Genomic DNA, 17,077 nt, shown 5'->3' with positions numbered 1-17,077 from the left:
AGTCTGGACCAGCTTTATTACCATTACTCTCCTGCACAGATTACCACCAGCCCAGTGGTCTACAAAGTGTGGTATATGTTAAGCAAGACAATCTATTGGCTGCAGAGATAAAATGTAATCTCCTAGCTATATTTACTTACCATTTTAATTTTAATCATTATCCTGTCATTTACTTGTTAATTTTTAGAATGAACAAATCTGTCTTGGAAGAAGTGCAACATGAATGCTCCTTAGAAGTAAAGATGGTGAGACTACAACTCACGTACTTTGGACATGTTATCAGGAAGGACCAGTCCCTGGAGAAAGACATCATGCTTAATAAAATAGAGGGTCAGAAAAAAAGACGAAGACCCTCAATGAGATGGAGTAACACAGTAGCTTCAACAATGGGCTCAAGCATAGCAAGAATTGTAAGGATGGCACAGGACCAGGCAGTGTTTTGTTCTGGTGTGCATTGGGTTGCTATGAGTCGGAATCAACTCGATGGCACCTAACAACAACATTAATTTTTAAAACATAATTCATTAATTAAACTTTTAGAATACATTCACCCCTTCCCTTGAACTAACTGTGTATCAGCAGGTCATGTGTCACACACAGTAACATCTCAAGAGAATGTTTCACATAACAGGGAGGTTGGCAATGTGTTTGCTTTCAGTATGCTACAACATATTGGCGTTAACAAGCATCCAGCTGAGTGGATTTAAGGATATTACTTGCTTTTATTTAAATAACCTTCACCAAAGGGACACAGGACTAAAAAAAGATTCCTGGGAAGAAACAACAGAAGGAAGATAGTGAAAATGATGCAGCAAGCACAAACAACAAGATAATGGAAGAGTACACATTTCTATTAATAAGGCGAGTTTTATCTAATAGCACACACTTAGTTGATATTTAGAAATGCCTCCTGAAAATGATTTGTGTCAATCATAAGCTTCAAAGCTCAATGCTTTAAAAAATAAAAGAAAAATCTAGCTGGAAAAAATTGTCTATCTTGTTTTATTTCATTTGTATCTATACAGCTTTGTAAGGTATTGTTTTCAGCTCTAACAGCTATAAAAACCAAGCAAGGCAAACTGAGCTCTATATGCTAATAATCACTACATCATAAAATGGCAAACAAAATTTTCAAAAGGAAGAATATTCAGTCACATTACTCTCAAAAATTTACAAGACCCCCAACCTTGAATGAAATTGTCTATTTTCACATAGCCTAACCAGAGCAGGTTATCAAACTGTAGGGCTTTTGCCAATTGGATAAATAAGAAGGCAGTATTTCAGTATGTTTTTAATTAGTACTAATTAGTTTAATTAATAATTAGTAGTTAATTTAAGTAGGGTTGAGTATCATGAGACTACTGTTATTTGTATTTCCTTTTCAGTGAACTCTTTTTTCATAGTCCTTACTTATTTTCTAATAGGCTATTAGGTCTTTTCCTAACTGATCTGAAGATATAAACATAAACACGCAGGCACGCGCACACACACACAAATGCAGTAAATTCAACTGTCATGGCAAATTATCAGAATCTGTTTTCATAGTAGATACATTTAATGACAAACGTAATTATCTTTTTTTTTTTTCTAAAGACAAGAGAGAGGAATTTAACATAAAAACACAAGGTCCCCTACCTCACTCCTCCCCAAAAGGGAGCCAACTGTGTATCCTTTCGGACACTGGCTACGCATCAACAAACAAGCACAGGTGTCTTTGTGTACATACCTTTGTAAATTTTTTTTAGTAGTGTGTATTACACATTTCTCTGTAACTTTTTTTAACTTGACAATAATTCTACATTTTACGCTATATTCTATTTGTTCCACGTCAGTTTTACCACATTCTTGATCATTAGCAACAAACTTTGTAGAAAAACTTAATAGATGAAAATATTCAAGAAACTCACTTTCTCTTGATTAGTAAGATAATATCTAAACTTCCAAACAAGATCCTGTTCTTCATATGTAAGCTGTTTGGTTGGTGGATAACTCACAATAATCTGTAACAAAAAAGGAGAAAAAGAATAATGTTTTATCAAATATATACTTCCCATGTATTTCCACTTCATTCAAAAATTTTTAATTATTTCAATGTTTCTAGAACTATCATACAAGCAAAGAAAATGCACATGCAGTAAACAAGACTTAAATTTGGTATAATTATCAGTCCAAAAGGAGATTATTAGAGAGTAAGGGGGAGAAAAAAGTAAAAAAGTCACGCTCAATACACAATCATATAACTACAAAGTTAATTTAATTCTACCAAAAGCAAAATAACAAAAGCCCCAGGAAACCAAGGAGAAAAAAACAAAACAATAAAAACTCCTTGTCAAGACGCTGCACACAGAGACGCATGTGTGCAGACTGAGCCCTCTGAGTCCTCTTTGGGAATATACCTTAGGCCAATTTCCCAGAACCAGAACTCTGTATCACAAAAGACAGCCCTGGTGGCTTAGTAGTTAGGCACTTGGCTGCTAACTGAAAGGCTGGCAGTTTGAATTCAACAGCCACTCCACGGAAGAAAGATGTGGCAGTCTGCTTCCAGAATGATTTACAGCCTTGAAAACCCCATGGAGCAGTTCTACTCAGTCCTTTTAGGGTCGCTGAAAGTTAGAATCAATTTGACGGCAGTGGGAATATCACAAAAGTATACGCTACCCGTAGCTCTGCCTCCAGGGCTAATACATCTCCTGAAAGTCCCAAAATGATTATAAAACTACAGAAATGTGAAATTGTTGAAATTACCTAGGGTTCATTAATCTTGTAAAAATGTGCGTCTGAGTCATTTTTAAGTGAAGTGGTGTCACAACAGCTGCAACCAAAATATCCATTTATTTTATATTAACATTTCATAATTTCTCTTACATTTAGCTGGTCTCTTGTGGCAGCATTAGGTTTGAGATCGTGGTCAGATGGTCCACTTCTTAAACTCCGGGCAAGCTTGTGGTGTTTGCTCTCAACTAAATTCTCCTATAAATTATTTTAAAACATTAATTGACAATGTAACCACCACCAAAAGGAAGTTTCAACAGCCAGCTACCAAGAGAAAATTGTTACTGAAGACGATTTTATAATACTTAACATTTTATTCTTGCTACAACTTTAGCCTCTATATGTCTTTTAAACATATATCCTCATTTTGAGATTGGAAAACAGAAATGGCTTGTTTCCCAGTGCTCTCCTGTGGGACCTTCCACTTGATCAACTAGCTTGTTCAGTAGCATCTAAGCATGACTTATGCTTCACTGCCATAAAATGCTCCAGCTTCTTAAAATTTCTACCCCTAACTCTCCACTATTTAAAGTTTTCACATCCTTTACCTGTTCGAATATCAACTTCATTCTTAAATCTTCTGACAACCCAGACCAAGGTATTCCCTCCACTACTGAGCTACTAGACACCCTGTGACATCACTATCCTGTCATCTTAGCAGTTAATTCAATTGCTAATTCCTGAGGAAACCAACAATGATCATTAAATTTGAACACCTTATCTAAAGCTTAAGGGACTTTTTGTATCGTGTGTATGTGTGAATTGTCTGCTCATGCCTTTTTTCAATTTTCAATCAGCTTTTTTGGTCCCTTTGCCTCTCAACTGTTTAGGAGTTCGTTATATATTAGATATGTTAGCTCTGTGTCTGTGATGTATATCGCAGATACTTCCTCCCAGTTTGTTATCTTTTGTCTTTATACACAGTGTTTTTGCCATGCGCTTCTACATTTTTTAAAATATAGTTAAATTTATCAATATTTTTGTTTATGCCTCTGGATTCTGAGGCAGAGTTGAGTCTTTCCTTCCACTGGGAGTAAAGGACTGGTATGGTTTCATTTCTTTAACACTTAGATCTCTGATCCTTTTAGAGTTTATTCTTACATAATGCATGGATCTAATTTTATCTTTTTCCAAATGGCTAACCAGTTGTCCCAGTACTGTGCTCCAGTGATGAAATGCCACCTTTCTGACATACTAAATTCCCATTCGTACTTGGGGCCATATCTGGACTTTTTATTCTGTTCTACCAGTCTGTCTATATACATGTGCCAGTGCTATACTGTCGTAATTACAGGGGCTTTATAGTCTGTTGTTTTTTTTTTTTTATGGTATGGTAGCTCAGTTTCCTATCTGAAATATATCTTCCATTTAGTACATAACCATTGCTACAAGCTAACCTGAATTTTTGCACATGGGGGTAAGGGGGTTGTTTGATTTTTTTTAACCTTTTGTTTATGCTTGCTTGCTTTCCTTTAAAAATAAAAATGTTTAACAGGGGTCCTAGTTTGTTGTTGTTATTGTTTTAATTATAACATCTACAATACTAAAGCTATGATTACTGATGTTGTTGTTGGGTGCCATTGAGTTGTTTCTGACTCATTGCAACCCCACGTATAACATAACAAAATGCTACATCATCCTCACAATAGTAGGTATATCTGAGCTCACTGTTGCAGCCACTATCAATCCATCTTGTTGAGGGTTTTCCTCTTTTTCACTCACCCTCTACTTTACCAAACATAGTGGCCTCCTCCAGGGACTGGTCCCTGTCAATAATATGTCCAAAGTAAGTGAGACGAAGTCTGGCCACGCCCACTTCTAAGGATGATGATGATGATGATGATTATCGATGACTATTCTTCTTGCTCTTTAATATCCGTGAGAGAGCTATTAGCTCAAAATTTCATTAACAGGTAGGTATATCTCATCATCACCCGAATAATCGTGTTCTAAATTGAAAAGTTCCAGTAGCTACAACAACCTCCTTTATTTTGCAATAAAATCAGTCTTCCTATAATTTTCATCCATTGATCCCAGCATTCCCTCTGCAACTGTTATAAATTCCCCTTCTACTTATGATAAATACCTCTTCTCCCTCTCTATTACCAATTCTCCCAAGTCCTTTCTTCAAGACTACATTCCCTAGCTTTTTCTTCTCTTCAGATAAAACAGTTCTCCAAACCTACACTATTCTGATCTTATTTCTATGTCAACATTCCTTGTAAGAATTCCACCTGAACCTGATTCCAGACAGCTTAAGTGCATTTATGAATCATACCCAGATAACTGAGGTAGTTACATAAATATTTTTTTAAAAGAAAGCATACAATATAGATCTGTCGTAACAGCTCAGGAGAAAAATAATGTGATAAGAAATTTTCACAGTAAATAACTCACCATAGACATCTGAGGGTCAGGAACTTTCACTAACTCAAAACTGGTTAAAATTGGAGATGACTCATCACCATCCTGGATTATAATACAAGATGTTAAAAAAAAAACCAAATGGTAAGAAACAACACACAATGTTGTATAGTACATTTTAATTCTATTTAATGAACATCATTTCCCCACTTAAAAAAATTCTTATCATTCAGCTGGATTTTAAAATACACATCCACCTTAACTCCTATTGTTACTGATGAAATAATCTGAGAAAAATGAAGCCTAACATTAAAAAAAATTGTATGTATTACAGTTTTTATATCTATGTTGTTGTTAGGTGCCATCGAGTTAGCTCAGACTCATAGACATCTCACATATATCAGAAAAAAATACTGCCTGGTCACAATCATTCCTATTTTTAGCTCACCGTTGCAGCCACTGTTATCAACCCATCATATCTACAAAAAACCAAAAAAAAAAAACAAACCCACTGCCGTCAAGTCAATTCCGACTCATAGCAACCCTGTAGGACAGAGTAGAACTGCCCCATAGTTTCCAAGGAGCGCCTGGCGGATTTGAACTGCCGACCTCTTGGTTAGCAGCGGCAGCACTTAACCACTGCGCCACCAGGGTTTCCGAGGTGTATGGAAATAGCAGATCGGCGTAATTAAAACGCAGCGTAATGGAGGAGCTGCATCTTTGGCAAAACTACTAAGTTGACGTTGATAATGTTTCAAGGGATCACAACTGAGCTTCATTCCACAAAGAACTGTCAAGCACGGAGTTCACAGCACTCAAATTTTTACACAGCTATACATTCAGCAGCACTGTTCCTCACAGGGAGACCTACTGAACACAACACAAACTTGGACAACAAGAATAAATCAATTCTTAAGAAATAAAGCAGTCTTTTTTTGTTGTTATTATCATTTTTGAAGAATATTGGCTTTTATCTGTATCCATTCCAGGCAGGAAAGGTAATCAGCATAATAAATGTTGCTAGACAAACTCATGCATACTGGAAAAGGCTAACTAATTAACGTCAAAATTCATTTCCTCACAATTGTATACCTAGCATCAAGCTTTTCTGTCAACTTCCAAACGAGTATACTTTCAATTTTAATTTTTTGCAAAAAATCAGGAGAGAGTGAAAGCACCATGACTTTAGTAATTGCATCTTACAGAAAACCACAAATTCCCATAGCTGTTGTAACAGGCTGGCTCTCAGTCACAACACCAGAAAACACATTTATCAGCCCAACTGTGACAAGTAATCTTCACTAAGGCTATCTGTCACAAAAGACAGGTGACAAGAAAGTCTATTTCCATTAGATTCAATACACTGGCCTAGCAATCTTTACACAAAGTGGAAATATGACAGGGTGGGTAGACAGGTACTAATTTATGAGCAATTTTCAGGAAGCAGTAGAAAGGGGTCAAGAACCTTTTCAAAAATACTAGAAATTTTTCTAATTTCTTTTGTTATTACTTCATGTATTATCAGAGCTGTTTTTCAAAGTATTCTTTATATCTACAATGTTCCAAAGTACTACCTCTATTAGCATATTTTTTGCAATATAAACACCATACAGGTAGGACACATTGTTTTCAAAGAAATATATATAATACTTAAAATGTGATTTTATTAAAATATATTGATGATAAGACAATCTTACTCACTTACAGTTTTCTTTTTTTAAATATAGTTTTTCTAATAAATTAATAAACAATGGTAAACAGTTCACATTCTTTCCCCCCAGTGCATATCATGCATAAAATAGAAAGCTGAAAGAAGTTAACTTTTTCTAACCTTTCAATAAAGAAAAAAAATATATAAATACTAACCGGAAAACAACAATAAATTATGCCCACTGCCCACTGCCGTCGAGTCGATTCTGACTCACAGCAACTCTATAGGACAGAGTAGAACTGTCTGACAGTTTCCAAGGAGCACCTGGCGGATTCGAACTGCCGACCTCTTAGTTAGCAGCCATAGCACTTAACCACTATGCCACCAGGGTTTCCAAATCAACTATAGAAACCCTAAACCTCTATTATGGGAAACATCTTTCAAATAGTTACAAAAGTATATATATTTTAAAAATCACTTATGATAGCTTTAACAAACAGCACTAATTTGTAAATGTAATTTGAAAGTGCTGCTTTTAATGAAGAAACAAACTGCACATATTAGCCATATCCGGAAAAATTTTTATCTATTATGCCACATATCAAAAGTCTGTCTTCAACGAGCACTGACTTAAACACCTGTCCACTACTTCCACAATAATAGAAGGTACCCAGTTTATGTGGTTTTTGAACTATGCATACAATTATTTCTCAAGTATTCAAATGAAGTCACTTCAATAAGCATTTAAAGGCATAGACATTTTTTAAGTAGTTACATATCAAACAGAGAACTATTTTCTTTCATATAATGAGCAGACCAAAGCAAATCGTTAACTGTGTTCTTCTTACTCAGCTTAATGGTAGCAAGACTTTCCTAATTTTGCATACGTTATATAAACAAATGCATATTTATGAAGTCTTTCATAAACACACTTTTGTTAGGGTCACATATACAATTCTACCATGTTATGTATATACAAATAAGGATATATTCTTAACTTTCAATAATTTAACCCTTAAAAATATCATTCTTTTTTATTTTTCAAATGAACAATAATTACAAAGAAAACTATTACTTCAGTGTCCTACTTGCCAATTTGCAGAACGATTCATCAAAAAGTTCTTAATCACTCCCACACTTACTGAATTCTGCAACCTAGAACTGCATTATATGAATGATCGGTTTTTGTAATCTTGTTGTAGCTCTATGATTTGATTTGTGTGTACATAAACAGCTGCTGCTGACAGCTGTCTGCTGCTATCCTGCAACCAAATAATCCATCTCAGCAGGAACACCAGTGGTTTTTTTTTTTTTAGTATTTCCCCTCCTCTCTACTTCAGAGACCAAAAACAGTTCCAAGGCAAATACCTTTTCATAATATACAATGCCATATTCCTTATCTTCACACTTGACACACTGAAATTCAACCATCAAGTACATGAAATTAGAACTTCGTTTTTCACTCTAAAAAAAACAATTATGAAACATGATTATCTTCAACATTCTCTTAAAAGATAAGTACATATCTTTTTTTTCCAAATCAGTATTACACCTACCAAGTACAGCTTAAAATACAATAACTTTTTATTTCATTATATTATACATAACGACAGTACTGTTTTATCCAGTAGTCTCTACTAGTCACTTATAACTCCCTCCTCAAACTTAATAACATTTTTAGCTTACTCAGTAGCTGTTTGGACTTTTTAATATAAAACTTTTGAAGGTGTTTTGCATAAATTTGCATGAGAGCTATTCTATTTCAAAAATAAAGATGGTTTGAACTTCTAACAATTTTAAAGAACAATTCACCTTTAAACCATATGACTGATCCAACTATAGAAATTAATGGCTTTAAATTTATACACATAAAATCATAAAGGGCTGAAGAGGTCACCTAAATTGTTCAGCTTTATGAAGCATATTAGAGTCTACAGTGGTAATAGCAACGTACTTTCATTTTTCAAAGAGGAGGGAGGTAGGGGAGCCGGGCAAAGTAAGTCATAAGAATACATTTTCTCCCATCCAGGGATACCAAAATTAAAGACTAGAAAAATGTATGTAGAGGCAAGATGAGAAGGCAGAAAGGGATTGGAACTGGTTGAATGGATAGAGGAAATCCAGGGTGGAAAGGAAGAAATGTATAGTCACATTATAGGGATAACAACTAGGGTCACATAACTATGTGTGTATAAATTTTTGTATGAGAAATTAACTTGAACTGCAAACTTTGACCTATAGCACAATAAAAAAAAAAAAAATGTAAGTAAACATTTTGGTTAAACTATTTTTGGAATGCGACTAGTATAAAAAGAAAAAACGTATAGTTTGAGTAAATGAGAATGTAGTATGAATAAATCTAGAAAAGACATATATATATTTTATTGTGCTCTAAGTGAACGTTTGCAATTCAGGTCAGTTTCTTATACAAAAACTTATACACACATTGTTATGTGACCCTAGTTGCTCTCCCTATATGACAGCACACTCTTCCTCTCCATCCTGTATTTCCCCTGTCCATTCAACCAGCTCCTGTCCCCCTCTGCCTTCTCATCTCGCCTCTGGACAGGAGCTGCCCACTTAGTCTCATGTGTCTACTTGAGCTAAGAAGCACACTCCTCACTAGTATCACTTTATGTCTTATAGTCCAGTCTAATTTCTGTCTGAAGAGTTCACTTCAGGAATGGTTTTAGTTTTGGGCTAATCTAGGAAAGATACTGAATATTCACATTAAACATAAATTTTGTTAAATACCACTACATTTGCTTAAAAAAAAAATGCTAGTATCTGACTTTTACAAGAAAACCCCAATTTCGACTCATAGCAACCCTATACAAAGGTTCACTGTAAAATTAAAGATTTTTCTGTTTCTACCTGCTCAAAATTGTTCAGAGAATATAAATGAAGTCAGGTGATAGCTGTGGTCGTCATTATAAGCTAAACATATCACAAAATGGATATTCTTCTCTATTTTGATTAGTAACTGTTATTTTATGCTCTAAGACACAGAATATTAGGTCAAGCATCTGGTACTTCAGAAAAAATTTTTACAAAAAAGCAAGCTTTTTTTTTAAACAATTTTTGAGACTGTTTCATTGAAGCCATATATATATTCTGCCCCAATATACAATGTCAGTAAATAAATAAATTACTTGAACTGTTACTTATTAAGGGTACAGATTCTGATACACAATAATAACACAACAGTATCTTAATTGGAGACAAGTCTTAGCTAAGGATGAATTAAGGTAATGGAAGTGAGAGGCAGCACTGTGCTCATGGAAGAGTTACCCAACACTGACTTGAATGGAACAGCCAAAAAGAAGAGACATAGGAGGAAATGCAGAGAAGCCACACAAGTGAGGGATCAAGTCTCCACAGGCTTCGCTCATATGGTATTTAGTACACTAATGATATCCACTACCGACTTCATGGTCCAATGTCATATTAAAATATAAGAAAGGCAAAAATCCTAAGTTTCCCACTTACTAAAACAGAGCTTACAACTACAGTCTAACCCTTATTATCCCACATTTGTGAGATATCTGGCAATAAACAATTCTCGAAAAAAAAGCTGAGTTAGAAATTAATTGAAATAAAAAGGAGAGATACAACCCACCTCATTTATCATTTCTATTTCTCTAAATGTCAACCGGTCCAGCCAATCTACTTTCACCATGTGTCCTTGTCGATGAGCCTTAGTCAGCTGCAGAACAAATATAATGGAAAATATTTTAACACAGATCTGATGGAAAAGAAGATAAAGAATGGTAATGCCAGTTTTACATACAATGCATTCCTATACACAACAGAAACCATATACAACTATCGAGACAAAAAGCTTGGCCAAAAAGACAAAGAATAAAAAAGAAACAATTTTTTTAAACAGTTCCACACACTATTATCTAAAGAATAATGAAATCTTTCCTGAAAGTTTCTCCATGTTCTATATTTCTTATATTTTGACTATTGCAAAGGGAGGGAATTATGGTAATAATTGTTCAAATAGGAAATAAACTAGTTTATTAAGAGAGGGCATGGACAATTGAGGAAGGAGTTCAATATCTAGTTGTGAAAATAAGATGAACACACAAGGCAAAAGAAAACTGATGAAATAAAAGATTTTAAAGCTGTTCCCCAACCTCTGATGCTGATTTTAAGCACTCCCATACACCTTATGCCTACATCTGACAACTTGGAAATATAAGAGCAAATCAAACAAGCCATTTAAAAACAACACAAAAGGACAACCCTTGCTTTTTACTTTCAAGCCAATGGAAAATTTAAAGCGGATCATGGTTTTTTTACTGCACAAATTGCAAACATTTTGAATGTCCAATGATAGAGAATTGCTGAAATAAATTATGGTATATCCATACAATGGAAAACCCTGCAGCCTTTACAAACCATGTTGTAGGAATATCTTAAATGACCTAGAATAATTCTGAGATGGTAAAAACTGGTTTCAATTAAACATACACAGTATAATCCTAATTTAAAAATAAACACATAAATATTCATATACAACACAACATTAAATATTTACTGAAAGCATATAAACTATTCATGACAGTTATTGCTTGGTGGTAGGGTTACAAGTGATTTTTGTAGCTTTCTTTGTGCTCTAACAATCTTCTACCACTGTTGAGATGTATATTACCTTTACAGTAAGAAAAAATAATGAAGTTATTTAAAACCTAAAGTTATTTAAAAAATAAATTGTTGTTGTTAGGTGCCATCAAGTCGATTCCGACTCACAGCAACCCCTGTGCACAACAGAATGAAACATTGCCCAGTCCTGCAGCATTCTCACAATTGTTGCTACGTTTGAGCCCATCGTTGCAGCTACTTTGTCAATCCAGTAAATAACTGGGTAAACTTATGTTCAGAAAACCACTAAGGAGTGATATTTATAAAGATGAAACTAAATTTTAGAAGTTAATAGTCAATTTCCTTCATAACAAAAACTCAAAGATAATGAAGACCTCATCTAATTTAACTTGACCATATGAAATGAAAATCAGGTAATAACATGACTGTTTTCTCCTTGCACGGGCCTTTCAACTGAGTCCAACTAAAGAACAATACAAATTAGAAGACGTTACTATTTTTCAATATATAGTTAATAAAAACTTCTAATATGTGGAAATTCCGAGGCTTTAGATATTGAACCTTACGTCAAAACACTTTTAGGAGAGAGTGTTCCAAAAAAAGTAGCTATACAATAGATATGATACTTGTACCAACGGCGCATTTGCTTTCTTAGGGACTCTAAGGGGGAAAAAATGATCAAAGCTCTGTTTTTTTTTTTTTTCTGTCTTTCTGTCACTTAAAAACAAAACAAAAACCAAGTCAGCTCTGTCACTAGAGAACTTTCAGAGTCACAGAGCCTATGACTTTTCTCTTGAAACGTCTAAAGGAATGTTGTTGTTGCTGCTGTCAAATTGATTTCGACTCATGGTGACCTCATACGTGAAGAGTAAAAATGCTCCCTAAAGTTTTCATGGCTATGATCTTTCAGAAGCCGATCTCCAGGCCTGTCTTTCAAGGTGCCACTGGGTGGGTTCAAACCACCAACCTTTCGGCTAGTAGTCAAGTGCTTAACCATTTGTGCCACACAGGAACTCCTCTGATAGGAGTATCTGTTGTTTTCGAGTCAATTCTAACTTATAGTGACCCTACAGCACAGAATACAACTGCCTCATAGGGTTTCCAAAGCTGTAATCTTTACAGATGGCAGAAAGAAGTGGCAGTCTGCTTCCATAAAAATTAGTCTTAGAAACCCTATGGGGCAGGTGTACCCTGTCCTATAGAGTTGCTGTGAGTTGGAATCCACTCCACGTCAACAGCTTTTCGGTAATCTTTATGGAAGCTGACTGCCACATCTTTCTTTCGTGGAGCAGTGGTGGGTTCGAACTGCTGACCTTTTGGTTAGCAGCCGAGTGCTTAACCACTATGGCACCAAGGTTCCTTTTCTATAGGACCACTGGCCAAAACAAAAAGCTTGGTACTTTCACATACAGAACTAATTTTTCCAGCATGATGTATCACTCATTCAACTACCTCATATCCTGTTCCTCTACACTCACTCAGATTTAAGGTTATAACTTAACCCTTCCAACTCTAAAAATCCCAAGCATAGAACTAAGCTAAATCTAATAAATATTTATCGATGAAAATAATATTATTGATCAGCTAATATGGTAGCATGAAGCATTATGACTATCTTAGAGATTTCTATTATTAAAAAGTGCAATTCTTCAATTAATAAAATGAGTCCCCATCTGTATTAAATTAAATGCAAGGTATGCGATAATCTGTAACTTAAGATAAATGTAGTTGTAGAATTCATCTGAACTCCTGAGATTTAAAAAGGAGTTGTGTGTGTGAGGGATATCACAGAAAAAAACCAGAAACCTAGTAAACGCAGAAATGCGTATGTATTTCTTAGCAGACACAAGAGCTTCTTCTTTCTTCCTGATTAATGAAGTCTTGGCTACCATTCTTCAATTTTACTTCCAAGCTTTACATTTATATCTTATTATTCAGGAAGAGCAGTGGTTGCCTCATATAAGTTTCATTTAATTAAACTTCTCAGAGATTAGTCTTAAAAGCACTCTGCTTTCTATTTTTCTGGCAGAAACTATAGTTGTAAAGACAGACAATAGTTTTACAGATCATAAATCAATACCCTTATAAGGCTCAATCTTACACTGGCAAGAACTAATTTAATTTACTTGCTACCACTGGTTTCAAAACAAATTCAAAAGTTTTGATAGTTGTAGACAACAGTAAGCAAACTAAAGTGACTGATAAAAAAGATGCTATTATGTAGCATTAGGAATAAATTTATAAGACATTTCCAAACCCTTATGTTATAATAAAAAAGAACAGCAATGCAGAATCCATTGAAGTAAGCTGTGTTTATAAAAGCCGCACGTATTATTTATGCGAAAGCCTGAAGCTAAGAGGCGTTTCTGATGATGCCACTGGTACCGGTGAACAACTTTCGGAGGCCTGGGTAATTTCAGCAGTTATCGTCATAACTCTCTGTTTATTACAGTCACTTAAAAACATATGAGGAATGAAATAATACGAATGAGACTCTTCTGCCCAGACCAAATTTTATAGCCAGGATTCTACTTTTTCATTTGTGAAAGTAACAAATTGCTCCATAAACTCTTTGGATCACTATTTTCCTACCTCTAAAATGTGGATATTTAAGAAACAGTTTTGTTTCTTGTGACTAAAGTACATTACTACAGGAAAAAATAACACAAATAGGGGCTCTCTTAATTTTTTTTGAGAAAATGACATTATTTTACTGTATTCATTATTATATAGGTCAAGTCTCAATTACTTGTTTTATACTGTGGACAAACTGTAAATGTAATACACACAAAGATACACGAAATACAGCGTGTGTTTTGTGTGCATTTGCTTAGATGTGGATCACAAGATCACGGGGGGCATATTCACTTTCCTAAATTGCTATAAATAGTCTAATGTTGCATAGCATATACTGTTCACACCGTAACTAATGGATGGAATTAAAAAAAAAAATGAAGACGATCAACTTAGTCCAGCCAGATAACCTAAATCATGAAGCAACTGAACTACGGGGAAAGGGTAATCTCTTTCTATAAAGAGACCTAACCTTATACAGATACTTCTTACAAAAAATGCCACCATTCCAAGAAGCGCCCTAAAATACTGAATTAAAAGTAAATACAGAAACTGTTAAATTCTGAAAATGTTAAATTACATAACTATACTAAGTACTAAATTATTCTATTAACTCATTCTACCCAGAACATCTGTATAGTCATGAAAATTATTTCACACAATTACTTCGCAGCGAAAATTTACTCAAAACCCAATAAAAGTACACTTAATCAACTTGCTATAACCTACAAATAAAACTCTCTCTGAAATTAAGTTTCCTTTTCAAAATGGCTAAAAATACAAGTAATAATAATAATAATGGATTAGAGGGAATACAGTCTGACTAAATATATATTACCAGTGAAAGAGCATACATAAACACAGAAATAACTGGTTATTCAATAATCAGTTAAACCTGTTGCCTTCAAGTAGATTCCGACTCACAGCGACCCTATAGGACAGAGGAGAACCACCCTACAGGGTTTCCAAGGCTGTAATCTTTACAGAAGCAGCTACATCTTTCTCCCAGGGAGTGGTTGGTGGACTCAAACCACCAACCTTTCAGTTAGCAGTTGAGTGTTTAGCCACTGAGCCACCAGTGAGAGCTACAAACTCATAAGTCTTGACTGCCAGCCTTTCTGTCCTGTTATAATGTATCTCATTACTATTTAGGCTTTACATTAGTTAAGTAGTTCTCTTAACTTTAAAAAGCATAAAATAAAAGGTAATGCCTTTACTTTTTCAAAACACCTCCTTCGATAATTCCATGTTCCCCATTTCTCTAAAATCAGTTAACTACAGAATAACATTATGTAGTGTTGTGGATTGACTTGTGTCCCCACAAAAAATGAGGATTCCAACATTTTTTTTGGTGGGGACACAATTCAATCCATAACACTACATAATGTTCTTCTGTAGTTAACCAATTTTAGAGAAACGGAGAACACGGAATTATCCAGGAAGTGTTTTGAAAAAAATAAAGGTGTTACATTTTATTTTATGCCTGGCGTAGTGGTTAAGAGCTACTGCTGCTAACCAAAAGGTCAGCAGTTCGGACCCACCAGGTGTTCCTTGGAAAGTCTTTGGGGCAGTTCTACTCTGTCCTATAGGGTCATTATGAGTAGGAATTGACTGGATGGCAATAGTATTTTTAATACCTGTGCATGTAATCCCAATTCGGAATAAGATTCTCTTTGTTATATTAATGAGGCTATATAGTGTAAGGTGTGCCCTAAACCTAATTACTTCTGAGTTATAAGGAACAGAGACAAGTTTTAAGAACACAGAGATAAGCAAGCACAAATATGGAGATAAATGGCACTTGAGGACTGCCAAGAAACAGAGGAACAGATACTAAAAGAGACAAGGATCTTCTTCCAAAGCCAAAAGAGAGAAAGCCTTCCTCTACAGCAGCTGCCCTGATTCAGACTCCTGACCTCCCGAATTGTGAGAAAATAAATTTCTCTTCTTTGAAGCCACCCCGTTGCGGTACATTTGTTACAGCAGCATTAGCAAACTAAACATGTAGGGGTACAAGTTTAAAAATCCACATAAGTCATTAATTTAATAATCTATCTCAGGATTTTTAATGAGAAACGATGCTCAGCTTATAACAAAACTCACTTCTTAAATTCCATTTCTCATAACCAAAACATTTGCTGATCTTTGTCTTCCAATGTATCTCCTCCCACACTGTAGCTTCCCCTAACATCAACAGCAGATGAAGTAAATAACATTCAGTTTGATTTCCAGTTTCGATAATGTACAAGACTAAGATAAACTGAAAATCCCCCCATAACAAACATTTAAAAATGCAAGGAAACAGTAAAATAGGTGTAACAACTTAGAAAAATAATCTTTGCAAAAGATGAGTTTGCAATCTAAAATTAAAGTCCAATAAAAGGTAAGTCAGCAGTCATTAGCAACAGAAATACATCACCAGAAATTCAGATACCGAAGCCAAAAAACCAAACCTAGTCCCATCAAGTCAATTCCGACTCATAGCGACCCTATAGGACAGAGTAGAACTGCCCCACAGGGTTTCCAAGGAGAGCCTGGCAGATTCAAACTGCTGACCCTTTGGTTAGCTGCTGTGGCACTTTAACAGAACATTAAAAATAAGAACTTCAAAATAAAACAAGAAATTAAAAATCAAAATCCTAAGAAAAGAATAAGACATTACTATAGCTATACAGTAAGCCTTGATATCAGGTAGAGTAATTCCTCTCATTTTATTCTCCATTTTCAAACTTAGGTGGTTTTATAAGCTGGTACTACAAAACCTGCTGAGGTCAATATCACCACGTTATCAAAGCTAGAGAAGGAAAGTATAAAAAAGGGAAATGTTTACAATTCTCACCAAAACCAAAAAAACCCACTGCCATAGAGTCAATTCCGACTCATAGCGACCCTATAGGACAGAGAACTGCCCCATACAGTTTCCAAGGAGCACCTGGCGGATTCAAACTGCCGACCTTTTGGTTAGCTGCCGTAACACTTAATCACTGCGCCACCAGTGTTTCCTTCTCACTTACGAATGCAAAAATTTTCTGAATCCAGAAAAGAAATACATCATGGCCAAGGAGGATTTATCCCGAGAATATAAGAACAGTGAACGGTTTAACA

At 35.0% G+C, this 17,077-nt stretch overlaps 1 protein-coding gene across 2 annotated transcripts in view; it reads right to left on the bottom strand.

Annotated features, from left to right (window-relative positions):
- Positions 1–17,077, bottom strand: part of PIK3C3 (phosphatidylinositol 3-kinase catalytic subunit type 3) — a 144,115-nt gene that overhangs the window by 93,928 nt on the left and 33,110 nt on the right. For both annotated transcript variants that reach the window (XM_049900023.1, XM_049900022.1), the window contains exons 5-9: positions 10,407–10,493; positions 8,156–8,251; positions 5,170–5,241; positions 2,866–2,970; positions 1,908–2,000 (exon numbers count right to left, since the gene is read on the bottom strand). In XM_049900023.1, the coding sequence (XP_049755980.1) occupies positions 1,908–2,000; positions 2,866–2,970; positions 5,170–5,241; positions 8,156–8,251; positions 10,407–10,493 (453 nt within the window). The remainder of the gene's footprint in view (positions 1–1,907; positions 2,001–2,865; positions 2,971–5,169; positions 5,242–8,155; positions 8,252–10,406; positions 10,494–17,077) is intronic.

This window comes from Elephas maximus, chromosome 11 (assembly GCF_024166365.1).
Source record: "Elephas maximus indicus isolate mEleMax1 chromosome 11, mEleMax1 primary haplotype, whole genome shotgun sequence".
Taxonomy (NCBI): Eukaryota; Metazoa; Chordata; class Mammalia; order Proboscidea; family Elephantidae; genus Elephas; species Elephas maximus.
The sequence above is the reverse complement of the archived record's forward strand: the minus strand, read 5'-3'. Positions and strand labels throughout refer to the sequence as shown.